Here is a 22,621-nt window from a genome sequence, read left to right on the forward strand (position 1 = left end):
GGATCCATCAATAAACGTCCAAAGGTTTAAACTTGAACCCGAGAACGAAAAACAAGATCAAAATTTAACAAGTGAATCCAATTTTCTTCTGAAACCGGACTAAATAATTTTAATTTTAATAATTTTCATTGTGTAATTTAGTAAATTCTCCGGAGGTTCCGGTCCTGGACGGGATGGATCCTGAAGCAGCTGCAGGTTTCATGCTGCTGGTGAAACTGGAGCAGAAAAGTTCGGCCAGGAAATGATTCGAGTCTGGACCCATTTCTGACCGGTCCAAAGGTTCGGTCTGGTCCAGAACTGCTGGGTCTGGTTCGTCTGAGAGCTTCTATATTTTCTCTTTTCAAACTGCTCTGCACCAGGACCGGTTCGGCTGGAGAAAGAGCCGAACCGGCTCCTTCATCATCACTTGATGAAGAAAGCAGGAGCGCGAAGCAGCAAAACATTAAAACCAGGAAGTCAGAATCACATCGCTGGACCGGAACCAAAAAAATCTGTTTATATTAAACAAAAAAAAAGAAAAAGAAAATTACAGATTTTATATCAGGCTATAATTTAAATACATGTTTTTAAGAAGAACATAACTATCAGCATCTAGAGTGTAATTCGGTCCAAACCCATCAGAATGTTCCGGTTCTGATCCCAGCCGGATCATTGAAGACTCGTGATCTCCTGATTGGTTTTATGCTTTTAGTTACAGAATAAATTATTTTAAAAAGGAGGTTCTGGTTCCCGTTTTTATATCATCAGAGACGGGTCAGAACCTCTCCAGAACTCAGAAAACATCCGGAAAACGGGAAAATTCTGTTGGTCTGCAGAAACTGATGGCTGGAGTCAGTGCGCCACCTGGTGGCGGCAGAGAGAACTGCAGGATCAGAGGAAGGAAACGGGAAACTTCAGTAATAAAATAGATTTTTATTAAACAAAAGAAAGAACTAGAACATGATCCAGAACCTGATCAGAACCAGGAGCCGGTCCAGAGCCAGGTAAAGAGCACACCAGGCAGTTCAGCAGAACCTCCTTTAATCTTTAAGTCCCACCGCCGCCTTCAGCCTCTTCATGCGGCCCAGAGCCCCGCCGCTCCTCGTGGCCTCCCGGACCTCCCGCCGGCAGTCCGGGCAGCGCTCCGCCACGGCGCACAGCGCCTCCTCCAGCGCCTCCTGGCTGTGGCGCTCTGGCGCGGCGCCGCTCTGCGTCAGGACGCCCACGGTGTGCCGCAGCCAGCCTTCGTCCCGGATCAGCCCAGAGAGCCACGGCTGAGCCCGGACGCAGCCGCCCAGCGCCTGCAGGGACAGACGCCACAGCTCCGCCGCCTCGTCCCAGCTCTCTTCCCAGTCTGAGCTCACCTGAACCGGACCAGAACCGGAACCGGGACGCAGGGCGCCGCGCAGGAACCGCAGGGTTACAGAGAAGAAACGTCTCTGGCCCGAATCCACCGGACCTGGAGACAAGGGAGAGTTAGCAGAGTTAGCAGAGTTAGCAGGACGGACAGACAAATAGTTCAACGCAGCAGGAGGTTCTGATCCGCTTCAGGCCCGGTCCAACCATCAGCTTCAAAAAGTGGTCAAACAACTTTCTATTAGTGCTGAAACTGATTTAAAACAATCACTGGTTTGATTAAAAGTTAGCTACGCTAACCACAAAGCGCTAATCATAAACATTAGTTCTGCTAACGCTATACCAGCATGGCATTTAGCTGAAGCTAATGCTAAAGCGCTATATCTACAGAACATATAGTGGAAGCTAACACCAACAAATTCAATTCAAATTAAATCAGATTTTTACAGATTAAAATCCTGCAGCACCAACAAACTCTAGACATTAACAGCAGCAGATGTTTATTCATATCACAGCTTGCTCTGTTTTTATTTTGTTCATGTTTGGAAAAAATGATTTGGGAAAAAAAACAAGAGGAGAGGAAATGGAACTGGATTCACTTAATTCAAAATAAGAGCGTGAATATAAACAATTATAAATAAACAACTTGAAAAAGTCTTAATAGTCAATAACAAAAACTTCAACACAGATGTTGAACTTTATTTACTTGAAAGTTTACAAAACAAATCTTACAAGGAAAATTTAACTTGGGGAAGCTAAATATGCTAAATGAAAGATTAGCTGTGCTCACTACTGATTAACTAGAAGATTGGAAATGAACTCTGACCTCCAGTTGGAGCCTTTAGCCGGCCAATCATCAGCCCCAGAGTGCAGTAATTGGCTGCTAGGACCAGGAGGCGGGGCTTATTCATCAGAACAGGAAGTGCTTCACTCAGGTGGACCTCCAGGGTTCTGAAACACGGATCGTTCCTGGAAACGGACAGATGGGCTCAGAACCAGAACCAAACACCAGGAACCAGAACCAGAACCAGCAGCTACCTGACGCTGTCCGGCTCCGTCACCATCACGTTCAGGAGGGCGGAGCACGCCGTCTCCATGCTGGGGTCTCTGGGAAGCGCCGTCAGGCTCCGCCCCCTCAGGTCGGTCCAGGTCCGGATCAGGAAGTCCACCAACAGCGCCGGGGCGTCCACGCTGAGCAGCACCTTCCTGGGGGCGTCCTCCGCCGACAGGTGGCACAGGGCGGGTAGCAGGTACCTGCAGAGGGGGTGGAGCCTCCATCAGAGGGGGCGTGGCCTGTGCCACAGTGGAACCGGCTCCTGCAGCCGGTTCTGGGTTTACCTGAGAGCCCCGGTGCCCGTCCAAGCCCCGCCCCCCTCACTGAAGGACAGCCGGGCCGTCCAATCAGAGAGGCTCGGCTTGGCGGCTCCCTCCTGCAGGTGGCGCCGGGCGTAGCCAATCAGGAAGGGCAGCAGAGCGGTCACTTCCTCCTTCAGACAGGAAGTCTCCTCGGCCAGCCAGGCGCAGAGCGCCCGGAACGTCGCCAGCACAAACGGGTCGGAGAAGCGGTCGGACTCCACCTGAAGGAGAGGAGACACGTTACGCTCTGCAGCGCCCCCCGCAGGAGGAGACAGGTCCAGGTGCCCACCTGCTGCAGGTAGAAGATGACGGCGGAGAACGCCTCCTGCAGAACCTCCAGAACCTGCCGGCTCTGCTGCAGACTGAGCGCGCTCAGAGCGGAGCAGTGAGGCGGCGCCGTGGCGCCAGCGGCGCCGGCAGTGCAGGCCTGCTCCATGGCCGCCTCCATGATGCGGTAGCATCCTGCGGGGAGAAGAAGAAGAAGAAATGATGACGCTGCAGTCAGCTCAGGGACCAGAACCTACGGAGAGAAATTAGTCCCAATATTATGGCAAGTAATTCAAAATGTTTTTGCAATACATGAACCTACATTTATGGAGTTTATCTTTTAAAGATATTTTTCATATTTTTGAAATAATCTTTTTACATTTTATTTTTTTTATCCAATTCTTTCCAAATGATCCTTTTAACTGTTATTTTTAGATTTTTTTATGTTCTGCCTTTTTTTCAAACAAATTTTATCTTCAAACAAATTTGAAACTTTTTTTCCCAAATTATTTCTTCAGACTTTTTTTAGACAGACTGTAATTTTTGAAACGCGTCTTTTCTAGATGAACTGCTCTATAATTCAGGCAACATCTGATATGTTCATGCAAATTTATCCACTAAAACACAAACATGCAGGAAGTGACTCACTCATCGTTTTAGAAACTGATTAGATCAACGTCTAAAAAATAAAACTAACGCAGTCGGCTCTTTATTAAAGAAGTATATTTATTTATTTCTCTATTTATTGTATTTATTTTCTGTTGAACCAGAACTCAACGGCCTTTACACTGAGTTCTGGTTCTGGACAAGAGGGAAGTCGGACCCGGCGACCCGGTAGAACCGGACTCTACCTGTTAGTGTGTTCTGCAGCTCTGGACTCGGATCGTTCCCAGGCGGTTCTTCCAGACCCATCCGGACCTCCACGCAGGCCCGGTTCACCAGCAGGCAGCAGAACCGGGCCGGACCCACCGACTCCCAGCCATACAGGTCCAATAAGCAGGCACTTAGAACCAGAACCGGCCCGATCTGTTTGGGCGTCAGCTTGGCCTGCAGCGTGGGTCTCAGCGCCGCCCACACTCTGCCCACCGCCTCTCTCAGCTCCGCGCTCTGCAGCGCCGCCTCTGGCGGCGGCAGGAACCGCACCAGCTGGGCGCACATCTGGAGCCGGGTCGGGTCCGAGGCCCGGCAGAACTCCGAGCAGAGCCTGAGCAGCAGAGAGAGGAGTTCTGCCGGGTGTTTGCGCCAGGCTTCCTCTCTGGTTCTGGACAGCAGGCAGCCCAGCAGCGACAGCGCCCTCTGGTGGCAGCGGTTCTGACCCGCGGCCCGGCACAGGGCCGGCACCGCGCCACGGGCCAGGAGTCGCTCCGGGCCCCGGAGGAGCCCTAACACGGCCGTCAGAACCTGGAAGCAGTCCGCCACCACGGCTTCGTCCAGAGACTTGACCTCTGACCTCCTGCTCTCATCCCCCTCGCCCCCGCTCCCTCCGGGCCGGGCCTCCGGACCCGTCTCGGCCCGGTTCTGCTGCTGCGACCCCGGCCCGTCGGCCAGCAGGCCCAGCAGCAGCGGCACGGTGGCGAGCAGCTGGGGCCGGGCAGCCATGTTGGGGTCGGTGCTGAGGGCGGCCAGCAGGGCGGAACCCAGAGACAGCAGCTCCTGGGGAGGAAGTCCCGCCCCCCCGGCGTCCCGCAGGGCCGTGACCAGCAGCCGGGCCGGGAGGGCCGGGCCCACCGCCTCAAACACCCGCCGCATGGTGGCCGGGTCCAGCTGGCTGGCAGGGCACAGCCGCGTTATCTGAGGGAGACAGAACCGGGTCAGAGACGAATCAGAACCGGGTCAGAACCAGGTCCAGTTAGCAGGGTTATCAGCTTTTGTTAAAACATAGATGGAGGTTTCACTGTAATAATGTTATCAATAACATTATTTATAAAAAGCTGATCATGAATTTTAGCCACATTCATCCTAATGCCACATTTTCAAGCCATTTGGACCAGTTTTAATTTTTAAATACTTGCTTCGTGATGTATCGGACCAAACAACGGAGCAATAAATACAAATGAAACAAAACTACAGTTTGAAGGAGCATTCTCTGGATGATTACCTGTGAGTGTTTCCTGTCTATAAGGCAGCTGATTGGCTGCAGGGACTCCACTACCGGCTATTGTTGTATTACCGTAATACACCATGTATGCACGAAGCTAATCTTTACAGCCGGCTGGATTAACCTCCAAATTTCATGTGGAGAAATCGTGTCCACTACTTAAAGAAACAAATCTGGTTAAAGACTTTAAAGATGGAGGTTTACAAGTTATTGACTTTGAGTGTTTAAATGCGGTCTTAAAGGTAAATTGGTTTACATATTTTATTAATGAATAGAAATAGTATCTGGTTTTGTCTCCCCAAAGGTTTGTTTAAAAAAAATTAGATGCATAGATTTTGTTCTTAGATGTGACTTTGGTGTCGACAGACTTCCTGTTAAGTTATCTGCCTTTACAAGCAGGTTTTGTTGTTTTGGAAACTTCTGAACACGAACAGCTTCACTCCTCACCAAACTCCACCTGGAACAACAGATCTGTGTTACACAGGAATCAGTCTCTGTGTTTGGATCACTGGATGGAAAAAGGTATTTGGTCCAGAAGACATTTTCTTAATGACACTGGAGATTGGTTGACTTATGACAAATTTTGCTTATTGTATAATCTAGATTGCTCACATACTCAGTTTAACACAGTAATGAACTCTGACCCCTCTGCAGTCAAATATCTGGTTCAAAATATAAACATTCAATCAGCTAATCTTCAGTTACTTCAACTGTTTGGATGTAACCTTCTGGGCAAAAGTAATTCTAACAAACGGAGGCGTCAGCATCTAACTAATGTTATATTTCCTGGGTGTGCTGCGGTGGCGTAGGGGACAGAACGACCCATGTTTGGAGGCTTTGAGTCCCGGACCCGGCAATGTTTGCCGCATGTCTTCCTCCCTCTCCTGTCAGACTACTTTCATATCAGGGACACTAGAGCCACAAAAGACCCCCTGGAGGGGAGGAAAAAAATTATTATATTTCCTGTCCGACGAAATAAAAACTCCATTTTAAATTAGTTTTCTGATTCAGAGGTTAATAAGTGGAGAACCGCTGACCTTAAATCTCCTCTAAGTCCTAAAGCTAAAGAAGTTCATTTTAAAATTCTCAATAACTTTTTTCCATCCAGGGAATTATTAAGACAAAGATTCAACTTTGATACCAACAGCTGGACCTTTTGTGACAACGACTGAAACAACAGATCGTCTCTTTTTCTATTGTGTGCAAACTGGAACATTTTGGAGGAACTTTCAGGACTGGATCTCATCCAAACTTTCCTCCATCATCCCTTAAAAACAGAGGATCTAATATTTGGAAAAACCCACAGAGACAGAAGAACCTCATTCTTCACAACCTGCTGATCCTCACCAGATTCTTCATCCACTGCTGTAAATGGGAAATAGAAATCCTGACTTTTCAGCTTTTAAAAACCTTTTAATGGACAAAAATCACTTCAGAACCTTAAAACTGATGAAAAACCAGCAGGAATAAATACAGCTCTATAACGACCTGAATTTATGTGAGAACTAAAGCCTCTTTTTCTTTTCCTGTTTGTTTTTGTCGTTCTGCTTTCCCTCTGTTTGATGTCTGACGAATTTTATTTATTTTCATTTTACTTTTTTTAAAATTGTTGTCTTATAATTATATGTGTGCCTCAAGCCTGTCAGACTTGACTTCTTCATGTATGTACATGCCACGTGATCTTGTACAATTGTTCAAAGTGTTTAATAAAATAAATAAAAAATTAAAAAATAACCTCGGCAGGCTGAGACTCACCAGCATCAGAGCCGCTAACGTCTGGCTGTCATTCTTCGCGTGCCTGAGCGCGTGCAGACACCTGTCCAACACTTGGGTCTGAGCTTCACTGAGGCACCTTCCTCCTGCTGCTCCCTGCTCCTCTTCCTCCGCCGCTTGGTCACCCATGGTAACCCTGGCAACCAGCAACAGCAGTTTAAAGTCAGCTGAAAATGTGAAACCCGACAGGAGGGAGACTCTAAAACCACCTTAGTGATGTGTCAGCTGTTCCCAGACGCAGCACAGCAGCTTCTAAATCCTCCCGTATCAAAATAAACTACCAGAAACCAATAAAAACCCTCAAACAGTCGCGGGGAACCAATCAGATCAGGGTTTGTTGCGTAGCAAGGGCGCCATTTTAAGCCGCGCCGGAAAACGAGGCATTGACTGGGTGTGCATCGTTTAACAGCCGGCGCGTCAGCCGGAGACAGAAACGTTGAAGCGTTGTATTCCAGGCAGTGGTTTGGGTTTCCGGTGTTTATATTTTTAATAATACCTTTTTTTTTTTCTTTTTTAAATACATCTATAGCGATTGATGACGTCATCAACTTCAATAACCCGCTCCCACAGGGGAGTGCGGTGTTCCAGAAGTAATCTCCTCCCACACCACCTTGTCCTCATTTCTTCCTAGGTGATCTGCCGGCTGACGGTAAGAGATGCAACCTGTGACTCCTATTCAGCCTTATTTACTGTCCATAATCTGAGGAGTTAAATGGTTTCTGATTAGAGAATCAGTCAGTAGAAAGTTATATAACTGGATCCACCCGATCGTCCGGTTTTACCAGGCAACATGTTATTCAACTCAATAACATAAAGGCTGTTGGGAGAATTAGCTGTCAGGGTTGTAGGTTTGAATCCTGCCCAGGGACCTTTCCGCATAGTGTTGGCAGGCCTTCTCTCTAAAAACATTATCTTTCTAAACAACACTGCCATGTCTGACTGTGTGAGGTGGGTCCAGGGTTCGCTCTGGTATCTGTGACGGACTGATTAAAGCGAAAGCTAAATAAATAATCAACTGCATGTTATGAATTGGTCTCAAGGACTTTTAAAAGTATTGATCAAAATGGTTTTCCATACTTTAACTTTCAAGCACGTCATCATTCACCTTTTAAGAAAACAGCCAATCAGAACAGAATACAGCCGAGTTGGTGTAGTAGCGCCAAGCTGCCGCCAGGTGACGCAAAGCGGAAGTCTGATTAAAGTTCGTTATATTCTGGTAAATGAAGATTTAAACCCACAGTTTGCTTATATAACAGAACCGAACCTGTAACGAGTCTATCCCGAGGAAAGTATTGAAGGGAACTCGAACTGTTCCATTCATTTGATTCCTTTCAGACTTTTAAGTTGAAAATCCCTCTACCGGAAGTTGTGTTTTACATCGGTGATCCGTCACTCATCAGCTGTACAGATCCGCTCTGACCCACTTTACAGTACAGAGGGCCAGAACTAGCGGCACATCTCCGCTACCGAACCTTGGGAGGCGGCCTCACCGCTGGCAGAACCCCCGGACCGGGACCGAGCTCCGGATCCAGCCCCGGTTCCTGGAGAGGTGACCGCAGCTGTTAGCCTGAAGGTGCCTCAGCGCGGCTGATCCCGGATTAGACAGGTAAGCCTCACCGAACCTGCGGTACCGGGCTGTCAGCGCCAACCTGCTGCAGCAGACCCGACCCACCCCACGGCGGCCTGCCCACGCTCCTCCGGCGGCTGCGGCCGTCCCGCTGTGACCGCGGACTGATGTTTACACTCATGTCAGATCCACGGTGAATGATCCCTCCACATGACGGAATTTCCTCCAGTTTATTCCCGTCTTGGGCCGGTTCGAGCTGAATGCAGACCCACCATCTGGTCCGGACTCAGAGGTCCGGCCGGGTTCTGTCAGGCCTCTGGGCTCAGTGCTGGGGCCCCTCAGGGCTCAGTGCTGGGGCCCCTCAGGGCTCAGTGCTGGGCCCCTCAGGGCTATCCTCTTATTGATTCTTCATTACTGTATTTTTCCACTGTTGACATTGACTTTCCATTGTTTTGTAAATGTTAGCCAACATGCTATAATAGCCACATATTAATCGGCAGCATTTCAGTTCCTTTTAGCTCATTAACTAATGTTTGTTTACCAAATGCAGAAAGTCAATGTTAGTATTACCCACATACTAATGGTAGCAGTCAAGCTAACATCAGTGTTGTAGTTCATTTTGAGCTAAACGTAACATACTAGTCAATAATAGTCAACATGCTAATCTTCAGTGTTTTATCTTACATCTTGCTGTTGGAAAGGTTTGCTAAACTGTTAACATGAATTGATTCTTATTTACTAATGTCTGCATTCTAATTGCATTAAGTAAAACATGCTAGAGGTAGCCCACATACTAATGGTAGCATTTAAAGCTAACATTAGCATTTTACTTAATGTTAAGTAAATGCTTTACTGTTTGTATACTAGATGTACTATTATTGCAGATCAACATGCTAGAGGTAGCATGTTTATGTTAGTATATGAGCAAAAATTAACATTTAGGCTCATTTGATATCAAAATGGGAGTTAGCATCCTGAGTATGTTGGAGTTTGTCAGGATGATACTGACGGCATTTTAGCTAACCGTAGAATTTTAGCTATTTTCACTGAAGGTCAACATGCTAATTATAGCCACCATGCTAATGATAGAATTCATTTTGATAAAGCAGCTAGTGATAGCCTGCATGCTAACCAACAGCATTTTAGCTAATTCTGGACATTCTCCTGACATGGAATCAAAACAACTCTCATGTTGTTTGTGGCTGTTTCGGCTTTGAAGCTGAAACTTGAGGCCTACAGAACCAAACTAAACCTCAGAACCTCTGATTCGGTTCAGACTTTGGCAGACCCATGTTAGATTTCCTCAGAAACTTTCCCGCTTCATTTTTTATTTTATCCAGAACGAAGGAATGTCACCAAACCGCCTCCAGTCTGCCTCTGCCTTCCTGGACCGGTTCTGCTTCTGCTCCAAACACATTCAGGGATTCTTCCTGCAGAACCTCTGTGTTCAGCTTTTCTCTGACTTTAATTAGGACAAAAGCTGTGGTTTAAAGCTGACTCATTAAGGATCTCTGGCAGAAGCAGAATCTGCAGAGGAGGAAGTGCAGAAACTAGAAGCATGTGTGAAAAGCTGCCAGCAGAACTGCAGCAGGAAACAAATATCAGAACTGAGACAGAAACGTGTGGGCGGGTCGGGCCTGGATCACCGGACCGGAAACAGAACCGGCTGCAGGAGGGTTAGCGTTAGGCCCAGTCTGAGTTCTGCTGTTCTGGTCCAGATAACCTCACCGTCACGCTCCCGCAGGATATTCACTGAAGAAGAAGAGTAAACACTGGCAGAGGTCCTGCCCCTGGCTGAGCTCTGGACTTTGACTAGGCCTGGTTTTGTTGTAGCTCTGCTGCTGTGTTCGGGTCGTGGTTCTGACCCAGTTTGATCCGGTTGGAGGTTAGCTCAGGGATTCTCAAACGTTTCAATGCTATGACTCCAACAGCTTTGACCTCTGACCTCTTTGCAAACCCACAGGAATTACAAAATATGTAAAGAAATCTAAACATAAATATAAACTAAAATATATAAATATAATAAATAATAATATATAAAGCCATTCAATAATTATGACATTAATTCAGCATAAATAATAACCTAATTCCATCTGATTTTAGTCCATCATCAGATAATACATTATGACTTTATTAACAAACAATTTCCAACACAATCTCCTCTTGATTGTAAGAAAATGTAATATTGTAAAGGTCATTTTATTTCTGTAGCACATTTTCATCAACAGGGCAACACAAAGAAATTTACAGGAATTAAAAGGAAATACAAACAAAATAACAAACCAAAGGAAAGAGCAAAAGAAGAAAAAGATAATAATAATAATAATGTTGATCCAAAGTAAATAAACTAGATACTCTAGTAAATATTACATATTTAAAATTTGATTAAAATATGAATCAAATGTCATTTTATGAGTGTTTTGCAGCAGAGCTAATCTGGTGTTTCTGAATCTGACTGGCAGCCAATCAGAAAATCTGAATTTATTTCAACTTTTCTTCTATCTAACAAAAAAGAAATCATGATGAAAAATGTCAAATAAAATGTTATATTTTTCTTCTCATCTGTCTGAGCCCTCGGGTTTAGAGGACCGTGTGACTGTGACGTTATTGCTACCCGTTGCCATGGCGATGCCAGGATCAGAACCCGTGGGTTTGGTTCTGCAGTTCTCTACAGCTCACCTTACCGTTGCTATGACTGCAACCCTATGGTGGCCCTGAAGGGCCCGAAACGGTTTGGACCTGCAGTCAGAACCAGGTGGTTCTGGTTCTCCGCTGATCCGATGTTTCGCTCCGTAGCGCGGCGCCGGAGCCTCCCGAGGCGGCCATGTTGGATCTGACAGTCAGGGTTCTGGTGTCGACCCGTCTTCACCCGTCGCCTCACTGCAGCTCACTGCCAACCTAACTCCTCTTCCTCATCTTCTTCTCTTCCGTCCCGGGACCAGAACCAGAACCAGGACCAGGTGAGCAGCTAATTATCCAGGAAACATTTACAAGATAAATATTTATTTCACCTTTTATCTATTTTATCATGTTTTGTTTTATTTGTAAATTTATTAAAATGTAACTTTTAAAAATTAAATTGTACTTTTTATGCATAATTTATTGTGCTGTAATTTATAGTTTATCTATTTAATTGTATTTTGTAATTAATATATTTCTTCATTATATTTATTTACTAAATGTTTCTTATGTTATTTTTCTTTATTATAAAAAAATCATTTAAATGTGAGAATCCAGTGAATGAGGAAACATTTAATCTTTTAATTATTATTTGAAATATTTGAAGTCAGTTTGTAAACCTTTTGAATATTTATTTATTTGTCGTCTGTCACTTAATTCACTGTTTTCTCATTTTCTTCTAGTATTTTTGTCTTTATTCTAATATTAGGACTTTTTTTGTTTCTTCAGCAAAGATTAAATACAAAATTTAACCTTATTTGATCTTTAGCTTTTTTATTATTTATTTTTTGTAAAAATATTTTTATAATATTTTATTTCATCCCTTTAATTTTTTTGAATAATTTAGATGAAATGTGATCTGTTGTTTTGGACCGGTTCTGGTTCCGGTCCAGTTCTGGATGTTTGTCTCCGTTGCTCCTGCAGGTTCTGGTACCAGGTGGAAAATGTCCGGCGGCCTGCTCACCTGGCGCTGGCCTCACCTGCTGCTGCTGGCCCGCCTGTGGCTCCTGGCTCCGCCCACAGGTAAGCCAGCCAACATGGCGGACAGATGAACCGCAGGGCTTTGTGTGGCGTTGCCTTCAGCTCTGACCCCATCACGTTGCCATGGCAACAGCAGTCAAAGGTGCCGTCCGGGTTCAGTTGGGCCGTCCTCAGTGCACCTGTCCCACCAGGAGACGGAACCGAAGGTTTCTGATTAAGCTGAACTAAAACCTGTAATGGCCAAACATCCGCTAACACGCTAACAGCTAATTAGCATATGAGCACTTTAGCTTCTTTGCTAATGTTTATCTTAACCATTATTAAAGTTCCCAGATAAATTCTAAAGCACTAATTTAATTGGCTGTTTGGTAAATTTGAACAAGTTTGGATTATCAACGTTTTTGTTCATGCTCTTATTTTGAAGTGGGTGAAGACACAGCAGTTCTGTTTCCTCTCGTCACAGCCTCTTTGTTTTTCCAATAATTTTATTTAAAACACGAAAAATTTATAAACAAAATAAAACAGACAGTTCTGACCTGGTTCTGATTCAGTTCTGACCCGGTTCTGTCTGGACATGGAGTCAGATGTGTTGGGTTTGGAACGTGATGCGTTCACTGACTGCTTTCATTACTGCGTTATTTTCAGAATCCTTTAGATTCTCCGTCTGGACTCTTCTGCTGCGTGTGGGATGACCTTTGACCCTTTGCCTCCTCCTCCTCCAGGCCAGGCGGCCGCTCTGTGCCGGGTCTCCGGCGGCGTCCTGGGGATCCACTGGAGCAGCACCCTGAGCCTGGGCTGGTTCCCGCTGGCGTCCGGCCAAGGCGGCGCCACCTGCTTTGAGACGTGCTGCCTGCGGCCCGGCTGCGGCGCCGTGTGGAGCGTTGGGGGGCGCTGCGTGCTGCTGGGCTGCTCCAGGACGGACGGCTGCGGCATCTCCGCCCTGCCGCAGCCTCACCAAGAGTCGCTGGGGCTGCTGCAGCTGCTGGCCAAGGTGGCGCTCGTTTTATCGCTGAGGGCTGGGAGGAAATTAGTTTCATTATAAGAATAAAGTCATAATATTAGCAAATGTACCAGAAAAAAAAGTTTTAATGAGGAAAAAGCTTCTAGAGTTCTAAGCATCCGATATCAGTTTGTGATTCTTTCTTCCAAAAAAGATTCAATCGTTTCAAATTTGATGCCGATGTGGCAAAAGTAATTAATTAAACCGACATGAAAATATAACTTCACTTTAATTTTTGTGTCATTTTTGTGTCGCCGTTATTATAAAATTTACTTTATTCACCAAACATTACAACTTTTTCCTATTTTTATCCCGGCGTTACATTTAACTCTTCATTTCACCAGATGTTCAAAAGTCATAAAAACTTATTTTTTTCTCATAATGACTTTTTTGTTATACTATTTTCTTCATGTACAGTTGTGACTTTTTTCTTGTAATGAAACTTAAAAATCGTGAACTGGCTCTAATATTCCACCTGAATTCAAAGTGTAAATAAGAGAACATAATTGTCAAGATGGCCGCCCTGGGCGCGATGATGTCACTGAAACCCAAAAACATCCAGATTTCCCAAAACTTTTTCCTTTCCTGACCCATTTGTTTCCTCCTGCAGGGTTCGGTCAGGATGAGGCGCAGGAATCCTCGACATGCACGAAGACGCGACCTCGTCACCATGGTAACGCCATAGAACGGCGCTCCAGCAGCAGATTCCGGTTCTGTTCTGGTTCTGATCCGTTTCGTTCATGAATCTGTGTGTGCAGGAGACACTGCACGCCGCTCCCACTTCTCCCACAGCTCCCACAGCTCCCAGCAGCTCCAGTCTGCTGCCGACGGCCCAGCAGAACCTCAACCTGCCGGCCAATGGCAGCTCAGACGGCGTTCCCGTTCCACCGCCGCAGAACGCCACCGTCGATCCCACCACGTCCTCCGACACGGCTGTGGCTCCGCCCCCAGCAGGTGAGAGGCAGCAGAGGCGTCACATGACCTGCAGGTGGGAGCGTGGACTTTGCCCCCGCCCGCCCAAGGTCAGCTGTAGTTTTCCCAGATCCGGAGCCGTTTTAGTGTCGACAGCTGGAATGTGGCGCGGCGCTCCGAGGCTCTGCAAACAGGAAGAACCGAGTTATCAGTTCCTGTGAGCCGAGCAAATATCTGGAAACCAGAAACAATCAGCTGCAGTCAGAACAAACTCCTCCATCTCACAGATTCATGGAGCTAACCGAACATGCAGCCATTAATCCATCATTAAATACATTTAACTTTTGGGAATTTCAAGAGAATAAAATAGTAATTTCATGCGCGTTTCCTGAGGGTCAGCGAACGCACCGCGCAGCTCACTGGTCCTGCTCTCCTCCAGCAGTCAGGGAGTTGGTGGTTTCGGCCGGACAGAGCGTGGAGGTGACACTGCCGCGGAACGAGGTGGAGCTCAACGCCTACGTGGTCCCGACCCCCCAACCAGGTAAGGTCTCACCTGGAGGCGGGGCATCGTGGAGAGGGGCGGAGCTTCCCTCCACGATGCTCCATGTCTGGTTCTCTTCAGGAAGCAGCTACGCCTTCGACTGGCGGCTGAAGACGCATCCCAGAAATTACACCGGAGAGATGGAGGGCCAGAAGGGACAAACACTGAAGCTCAGCAAGGTGCCCAGGTTCTGGTTCTGAACCTGGTTCAGGTCCTGGTTCTGGTTCTGAACCTGGTTCAAGTCCTGGTTCTGGTTCTGGTCCTGTCTGACCTTCTCTCCCACCCTCCAGCTAACAGTGGGCCTGTACGAGTTCGAGGTGACGGTGATGGATGGGGACGGCGCTCGTGGGCGGGGCTACGTCAACGTCACCGTTAGACCAGGTGAGACGGGAGGCAGGTTCTGTTTAGGTTCTGTTCAGTTTGTGTTCAGGTTCTGTTCATTTTCACAACAGAACCTGTTGTGAACCTGTTCACAGGTTCTGTTGTGTTCAACAGGTTCTGAACACAACAGAACCTGTTGTGTTCAGGTTATGTTTAGGTTCTGTTCAAGTTCTGTTCAGGTTCTGTTCAGGCCCAGATTCATTTCCAGGTTAGCTGTTCACGGAGCCTCACCTGAACTCACCTGGAGCCGATTTTAAACCCTGAATACTTTTTATCAACGACCGATTCCACCAACTGAAGAAACGAGGAGCGATGGATAAATGTCTGGATCCTGGAAACTGAGTCAGAAACCTTGAAGGTTCTGGAGGTCCGACCCGAACTGCAGAACCGATCAGCAAAGACCCAGAAAAAACTTTCATAGTGGTGGACAGAGCTGGTCGGTAAAATAAGTTAGAGAGGAGCAGCTGTTTGAAAAAAGAAAGATACATACTTTTATATGACAATTTATATTTATTAATTGAAAATGCAAGATACTTTTTCATAAAAAATGTTATCTTACCTGCTCATCAATAAAGTAAATGTTTATGAAATGTGCATCATTAACACAAACAGAACTACACCTGCCTTATTAAAAGAAAAACTGATCATTTCCATTTTTTGGGTCATCAGTTGTTACCCAAATTATTACGTTTTTTTATTTGGTCTTGGGCCGAACAAAATCACAAACAGTTGATAAATGAGCAGATGAGGTCGCATGAATGAACATCCCATGATGTGTTTGACTGGTTCTGGTTCTGCTCAGTGATCCACTTAATGCCTCATTTTCCACCCGGTAGAGCCGCGCGTAAACAAACCCCCGGTTGCCATGGTTTCCCCCAAGTACCAGGAGATCTCCCTGCCGACCAGCTCCACGGTGATCGACGGCAGCCGTGAGTGGTTTTCACTCGACAGAAACGCCGCCAGCCGCCATGGCTCTGACCCAAACTTTCCTCCTCTTCCTCTGCGCAGAGAGCACCGACGACGACAAGGTCGTGACCTGGCACTGGGAGGAGGTCAAAGGTCCCCTGAGGGAGGAGAAGGTCTCTGCCGACACGCCCATCCTCACCCTCACCAACCTGGTTCCTGGGAACTACACGTTCAGGTGGGGGTGGAGGAACCCGGCCGGTTCTGCTGAGGTTCTGGTCCAAACACAGACCGGGTCCAGAGAGGTTAAAGCTGCCAGCCAGAACTTTTTTCTCTGAGTAAAAAATTGTGAATGAGTTTTCCTCTTCCTCCAGTCTGACCGTCACGGACTCGGACGGCGCCACGGACTCGACCCAGGCCAGCCTGTCTGTCAACAAAGCCAAGGACTACAAGCCTGTAGCCAACGCCGGCCCAAACCAGGTCAGAAACCTCCTTCCTGTTGGTTCTGGACTGTGCGGCGCACCAACAGTGCCAAAACTTAGACTATTCTCCACCCAGCATCGAGTACTTCTTTGTTCCCAGGAGGCTACTTCTGCTCTGGCGCTGGCCGGCATCACTGACTGAGCAGGACAGTATTAGCTAGCATTAGCTTTGGAGAGGCTAATGACTAGCATGGTTAGGCTGGTCATCCTACTTCCTCTGCTGTCCATTATAATGGATAGGCTAGCATTAGCATTAGATATGCTGGTGTTACCATCAGTTCAGTTAGCATTAGCATTGGATAGGCTAACAACTAGCATATCTAGGCTGATGTAGAAAAAATGATCAAGATAAATGTTTAGCATAAAGTACCAGTAGACACCATGCTCCAGATGGATTGTATTTTTGTTTACTGTAATTCAAAGCGACTCTAAGTTGGTCCATCACTAATCAGATCAGTAGTTAGCTCTGGATAAAACCTTCTGGAACAAGGCAGCAACCTCTACTGGGTGAACAGCAGTGTTAATTTTGGCCCCAACAGTGCACCGTAGAACCGGGCTGTAGAACCGGCTGCAGGCGGTACCAATCCCAACGGGCTGTGCGTCTCTTTCCAGGCCATCCAGCTGCCGAGGAACTCCATCACGCTGTACGGCAACCAGAGCACGGACGACCATGACAACCTGGGCTACGAATGGTCGCTGAGCCCAGAGAGCAAGGACAAGGTGGTGGAGATGCAGGTGAGGTTCTGCAGCGCCGCCGGGTCGGTCCCGGTCGGTCCGGATGCGCCGGCCTCACCGTGTCTCGTGGTTTCCAGGGCGTCCGGACCCCCATCCTGCAGCTGTCGGCCATGCAGGAGGGAGACTACACCTTCCAGCTGACGGTGACGGACTCGGCAGGACAGCAGGACACGTCTAAGGTCACCGTCATCGTGCAACCAGGTCAGAACCGCCTCAGTATGTTTCATGGATCCAGAACCTTCCTGTTGGTCGGTCTGCCAATAAACACAGCAGAAAGTATTCACACTCTTCAGTTCCTAACGATTTGGTCAAACAAAAGAAAAATGAGACATCTTAAGCTGGTTCTGGTGGTTCTGCTGGGTTCTAATGGTTCTGCTGGTTCTGCTGCAGAGAACAACCAGCCTCCGGTGGCGGACGCTGGGCCGGAGAAGGAGCTGACACTGCCGGTGGATGAAACCACGCTGGATGGCACAGAGAGCAAAGATGACCAGAAGATCGCCTCCTACCTCTGGACCAAGACCAGGTCGGTTCTGGGTCTGGTTCTGGAGGTGCACTGGACTTGGCCTGATTTAAAAATGGACCCCTTTCTGGATGCTTTCTGTTTCTCCAGCGGTCCGGACGGCGTGAAGATCAACAACGCAGACAAAGCTGTTGCCACGGTAATGGGCCTGGAGGTCGGGGAGTATCATTTCACGCTGACAGTGACGGACGACAGGAAGCTGGAGAGCAGCGACACGGTGAAGGTCATCGTCAGAGAAGGTCAGTGGGCCGTTCTGGACCGGGTCTCAGAGCCAATCAGGAGGCCTGTAGTGAGTGTCTGTCCCTGTCATTGCCCCAGAAAAGGACCAGCCTCCTGTGGCCCGGGTTCTGTCCACCCCGCCCGTCTCCCTGCCGGTCAGAACCGCCGCCCTGGACGGGTCGCGCTCCTCCGACGATAAAGGCGGCCTGAGCTTCCTGTGGAGCCGAGACGACAGCAGCCCAGCTGCGGGGGTAAGATGTCCTGCACCACCTTGCCGGGTCCAGGTTCAGGTTCTGGTTCTGGTTCTGGTTCCGGTTCCTCATGCTGGTGGTTTTGTCTTCCAGGACGTCCTGAACAACTCCGACCACCAGGCGGTGCTGTTCCTGGGGAACCTGGTGGAGGGGAAGTACAGCTTCACGCTGCAGGTGACCGACAGCAAAGGACAGAGCAGCTCAGACCGGGGAACCGTGGAGGTCCGACCCGGTAGGAGACCCGACAAGAACCAATCAGAACCAGGGCGGGGCTTTATGGATTCCAAATAAAACACCAGATCCAGTTACAGTAAATATTTTTATTTTAATCGTCCGTGCTCTGAGGCGGCGCTGCAGTTTAATAAAGAGAATAAAGTAAAGAAATATTAGCAGAATAAATATGCAATTTTAAAAAATATCTAAAACTATGAGAAAAGCTTTAAGAAAAGTTAAAAATGCTGTGAGCAGCTCAGTTCATGTAAATATTTGTATGATTCAAACTTTCAAACTAATTTGTTGAAAGATGAAGAATTTCCTTATCTGGAAAACGGATAAAAAATAAAACTTCACAAGATGCTCAACTTTCTTCATTGAAAGGAATTCTGATTCTGATTTTAACTTTTTATTATATTTCATGTCATTTTCATAAAATTCAGATTTTTTTTCTCATAATTTAAAAATAAAATATTCCAGCCTGGCTTTAATATTCCATCGTAGACGACCTGAAATAAAATCCATATACATGGAAGCTGTAAAACAATATGGCCGCCATGGCGCGGTGACATCACTATGAAGTTCGGAAACACAAGGAGAAAATCCAGATTTCCCAAAAATGAAATCTTCAATTAATCAATAAATCAATTAAAGTCAGACCTACCTGACGACCCACTGACCCGATTCCCTCCGGTGACCTTCTCCTGACCTCTCCTTGACCCCTGCCTGACCCCTGTCAGACCCGTGGCAGCGGGACCTGGTGGAGCTGGTCCTGGAGGTCTCCGTATCCCAGGTGTCCCAGCGGCAGCGGGACCTGCTGCTGCGTCAGGTCGGCGTCCTGCTTGGCGTCCTGGACAGTGACATCATCGTCAGGGAGATCGGCGCCTTCGGCGAGCACAGGTTGGCCACGCCCCCTTCCCGTTGGCCTCTGGCCGTTTGTCTGTGATGAAGCTGAGCCGTCCTCCTCTTCCTCAGCACCCGGCTGGTGTTCCTGGTGTCGGGCGGTCCGGGGCGCCCCCCGCTGTCCGGACGCAGCGTCACGCTCAACCTGCGCAGCAAATTGCGCAAACAGAAGAACGACTTCCTGATCTTCAAGGCTCAGGACGTAGACACGGTCGGTGAGTCGCAGCGCCGACGGGAACCAGCAGGGGGAGCTGCAAGGCCGGTCTGATGCTGAGACTCCTCCTCACCTCCCTCCTCTTCCTCAGTGTGCCAGCTGAACTGCTCCGGACACGGAGAGTGCGACTCGTTCACCAGGAAGTGCGTCTGCCGGCCGTTCTGGATGGAGAACTTCCTGAGAGCCCAGCTGGGAGACGCAGAGAGCAACTGTGGTAGGAGGAGGAGGAGGAGGAGGAGGAGGTAGAAGAGGAAGAGGAGGAGGTAGAAGAGGAAGAGGAGGAGGTAGAAGAGGAAGAGGAGGAGGAGGAAGAGAAGGAGGAGGTAGAGGAGGTAGAGGAGGAGGTAGAGGAGGAGGAGGACGAGGAAGAGAAGGAGGTAGAGGAGGAGGAGGAAGAAGAGGAGGAGGAGGAGGAGGTGGAGGAGGAGGAGGAGGAGGAGGTAGAAGAGGAAGAGGAGGAGGTAGAAGAGGAAGAGGAGGAGGTAGAAGAGGAAGAGGAGGAGGAGGAAGAGAAGGAGGAGGTAGAGGAGGTAGAGGAGGAGGTAGAGGAGGAGGAGGACGAGGAAGAGAAGGAGGTAGAGGAGGAGGAGGAAGAAGAGGAGGAGGAGGAGGAGGAGGATCCTCTCTTTAAACTGTAACGTGTTTTCTTTCCAGATTGGAGCGTTCTGTACGTGACCATAGCGTCCTTCCTGATTGTGGTTGCCGTGGCAACGCTGATCTGGTCGATGGTGTGTTGCTGCAACAGGTGAGTTCAGATCCTGGTTGCTGATTGGCCGCCAGATGATGATGATGATGATGATGATGTTTTGTCTCCTGAAGACGAAGGAATAAAGTTCGCCGCAGTAAAAGTCGATATAAAATCCTGGAAGGTGAAGAGCAGGAAGTGATGGCGCTGCAGCCGCCCAGAACCAGTAGGACCAGCACACACACACACACACACACACAATCGATCACTGAAGGAATGTTGTTATTGACTCTTCCTTAAAAAATTTATTTATTTATTTGTTTATTTGCGTTTATGTATTTCTAAAATTGTGTAAAATATATGAGCATTAGGGCCAGACTAAGATTTTTATTTAAATTACGAGAATGAAGTCATAATATTAACAGAATAAAGTTGCAAAATAACCGGATGAGTTACTTTAATGAGAGTGAGAAATCAGTCTGTGATTATTTCTTCATAATAAATAAATTGTTTCTCAGTTGTTTCAAATTCCTGCTGCTCATAATCTGATGCTGATGTACTAAAAGATTAAATATTTCTTAATCTGGGGCGTGCCGTGGTGGCGTAGCGGTTAGCGCGACCCATATTTGGAGGCCTTGAGTCCTCGACGCGGCCGTCACGGGTTCGACTCCCGGACCCGACGACATTTGCCGCATGTCTTCCTGCCTCTCCTTCCCCGTTTCCTGTCAGCCTGCTGACATATAAGGGACACTAGAGCCACAAAAGACCCTGGAGGGGTAAAAAAGAAAAAAAAAAATTTCTTAATCTGTAAAACCAAAAACAAAGTAGAACTTCACAAGATGTTCAACATTCCTCATTTTTATGTTTTGTGTTGGAGTTTAAATGATAATTTATTCTAATATGATGACTTTATTCTGGTAATGTTATGATTTTATTCTCATTATTTTTTTTCTAAGCCAGGCCCTAACACTCGGTCATAAAAAGCAGCCTGCAGAAATTTTTTATCTGATTAATCAATAGAATAATCGTTTGCTATATTAATCGTTAGCTGCAGTCCTACAGAATGCATGATCTGACTCTGACCCCTGTGCCCCTCCGCAGCGCGCCTGAAGCCGGCCCCCGGCCCCGCCTCTTCGGCCCTCATGCACTCGGACTCGGACCTAGACAGCGACGAGGGCCAGGAGCGCGGCCACCTGCTGCGGCCCCAGAACGGCTCTCTGAACAACGGCCAGGGGCCCCCGAGGGCCAAGAAGCCCCGCGAGGAGCTTCTATAGCGCCGGGTCTAGCCAGAACCGGGTTCTAATGAGTTCTGGGCCGCTGGGTACTCACTGTGAGACGACATTTACTGATGGACGCATCACTTCCTGCTTCAGCGACGCGCCGGCTGGCGGCTGGGAGCGTTCACCTCGCAACCAAACACTGCCACCAAACCAGAGCTACCGACCCAAAGCCCATCCAGATCCCCGCATGAGGATTGACGGGCCGGATTGGACCGGGCCGGAGGTTCTGCTGCATGTCTGCTTGTTTTCTGTCTTGTTGACCCACTGGACAGTCAGAGTGGGCTTTTATTCTGAAATCCTGTCACACACTGGAGAGCAGCCTGTTAAGGCGCTGACTGAGCCCCTCTGCTGAGATGCTGATGATGAACTTTGACCCCGTTCTGTCTCTGGTGTTGCTTTGAAAAGGGAGAAATTGGCCGTTGAGTTGGAATCAAAGCTGGTCGCTGCAGACAGGAAGCTCACATGGGAGAAAAACTGAAAGCTTCTCTGACTGTGTGCTTCATTTTAGCTTTGGTTTTATTTCAATAAAAGCTTTTATTTTCCTGTTAAAGTGGAAACAGGGTGGGATTTTAATCTGTAGTCTTCCTGCTTAGACAGGCCATCACCAGAACCCTGATTTTTATCTGGATGATGAGCTTTTAATTGAATGTTTTCTTATTTATTTTGCTTGATTCTACTTTGTCCTGAAAAGCTCATAACTTCTAAAGCTGAGGAAAAGGAATAGTTTTGAGAAAAGATGTGAAAACTGAATGTTGCTTTTCTAAAAGTCAAAAGAGGAAATTATTCTAGATTCAGATGTGAAGCAGGAGATTGATGAGAAGGTTTCCTCTAATCTGCTCAACCAGAACCACCATGAAGCAGCCTGGTTGTTTCCTGGCTGGGGGGAGAAACGCAGAGCAACACCGTGTTGCTTCTTCTCATCCATCTGTCCTTTAGTTTTCCAGCTGCTTCAGCATGTCTCCTGTTACCTGTAGGACCTCAGCTCTGCAGAGTTCACTGTGAAGCCAGAACAGGGAGGCACTGGTTGCTTTTCTAATGTTTAATGAGGGATCGTCCTCCCGTCTATCTGTGGTCAAACCTAATGAAACTGGATCATCTGTAAATCTAAATAAAATGTTTTAAAAGTTTATTGTAAAAAAAAAATGGACTGTGATTTTTCTTTGTAGATCTTTCTATTGCTGCGTTTGTTCTTCAGTCGCTGGTTTAAACGGGTTCTGATAGTTAGCAATAGACAGGAGCTGAAGTTCTGATGGTTCTCTGGAGGAGACCTGAAAATGGCGGAGCAATAAATCGCAGCACCAGTGTGAACAACATAAAACAGCGACA

General features: G+C 47.5%; 2 protein-coding genes across 9 annotated transcripts; one reads left to right on the forward strand and one right to left on the reverse strand.

Annotated features, from left to right (window-relative positions):
• Positions 1–550: 550 nt before the first annotated feature.
• Positions 551–8,287, reverse strand: ncdn (neurochondrin). Of its 4 annotated transcripts, none has more exons than XR_003597919.1 (9): positions 6,812–7,210; positions 6,404–6,421; positions 3,810–4,749; positions 2,981–3,153; positions 2,674–2,912; positions 2,374–2,589; positions 2,162–2,304; positions 952–1,438; positions 551–862 (listed from the first exon to the last, which is right to left on the reverse strand). XR_003597919.1 is itself a non-coding variant. In XM_028036692.1 (9 exons), exons 2-9 carry the CDS (start codon positions 6,956–6,958, stop codon positions 1,020–1,022), a joined length of 2,295 nt encoding a protein of 764 aa, XP_027892493.1. In that variant the 5' UTR covers positions 6,959–6,965; positions 8,190–8,287; the 3' UTR covers positions 893–1,019. The 4 variants fall into 4 exon arrangements, 3 of the variants coding, with proteins under 3 accessions (XP_027892493.1, XP_027892492.1, XP_027892494.1); XM_028036692.1 differs by lacking the exon at positions 551–862 and adding an exon at positions 8,190–8,287 and having other exon boundaries at positions 893–1,438; positions 6,812–6,965; XM_028036691.1 differs by lacking the exon at positions 551–862 and having other exon boundaries at positions 893–1,438; positions 6,812–6,965; positions 7,039–7,210.
• On the forward strand, positions 8,230–22,422 carry kiaa0319l (KIAA0319-like ortholog). 5 transcript variants are annotated; one of them, XM_028036687.1, is made up of 24 exons: positions 8,230–8,435; positions 11,193–11,356; positions 11,969–12,098; positions 12,779–13,047; positions 13,667–13,729; positions 13,815–14,010; positions 14,408–14,509; positions 14,591–14,688; positions 14,800–14,890; positions 15,727–15,819; positions 15,899–16,031; positions 16,168–16,273; positions 16,888–17,010; positions 17,088–17,211; positions 17,401–17,533; positions 17,621–17,769; positions 17,849–18,000; positions 18,094–18,232; positions 18,954–19,113; positions 19,189–19,331; positions 19,422–19,544; positions 19,985–20,075; positions 20,150–20,241; positions 21,117–22,422. In XM_028036687.1, exons 3-24 carry the CDS (start codon positions 11,975–11,977, stop codon positions 21,287–21,289), a joined length of 2,877 nt encoding a protein of 958 aa, XP_027892488.1. In that variant the 5' UTR covers positions 8,230–8,435; positions 11,193–11,356; positions 11,969–11,974; the 3' UTR covers positions 21,290–22,422. The 5 variants fall into 5 exon arrangements, with proteins under 5 accessions (XP_027892488.1, XP_027892490.1, XP_027892486.1 ...); XM_028036689.1 differs by having other exon boundaries at positions 8,232–8,435; positions 11,193–11,379; positions 11,997–12,098; positions 17,088–17,226; XM_028036685.1 differs by having other exon boundaries at positions 8,232–8,435; positions 17,088–17,226.
• Positions 22,423–22,621: the final 199 nt, after the last annotated feature.

This window comes from Xiphophorus couchianus, chromosome 13 (genome assembly GCF_001444195.1).
Source record: "Xiphophorus couchianus chromosome 13, X_couchianus-1.0, whole genome shotgun sequence".
NCBI classification, from domain to species: Eukaryota; Metazoa; Chordata; class Actinopteri; order Cyprinodontiformes; family Poeciliidae; genus Xiphophorus; species Xiphophorus couchianus.

What these genes read in the sequence shown, in the direction of transcription:
- ncdn (XM_028036692.1), bottom strand. Translation starts at nt 6,958, where the DNA reads ATGGGTGACCAAGCGGCGGAGGAAGAGGAGCAGGGAGCAGCAGGAGGA. An exon ending in TCATCTTCTACCTGCAGCAG is followed by an intron (nt 2,913 to 2,980) that starts GTGGGCACCTGG and finishes CCTCTCCTTCAG; the next exon opens with GTGGAGTCCGACCGCTTCTC. An exon ending in ACGGAGCCGGACAGCGTCAG is followed by an intron (nt 2,305 to 2,373) that starts GTAGCTGCTGGT and finishes GTCCGTTTCCAG; the next exon opens with GAACGATCCGTGTTTCAGAA.
- kiaa0319l (XM_028036685.1), top strand. Translation starts at nt 11,975, where the DNA reads ATGTTTGTCTCCGTTGCTCCTGCAGGTTCTGGTACCAGGTGGAAAATG. An exon ending in CACGGTGATCGACGGCAGCC is followed by an intron (nt 15,820 to 15,898) that starts GTGAGTGGTTTT and finishes TCCTCTGCGCAG; the next exon opens with AGAGCACCGACGACGACAAG. An exon ending in ACCAGGTCAGAACCGCCTCA is followed by an intron (nt 17,227 to 17,400) that starts GTATGTTTCATG and finishes GTTCTGCTGCAG; the next exon opens with AGAACAACCAGCCTCCGGTG.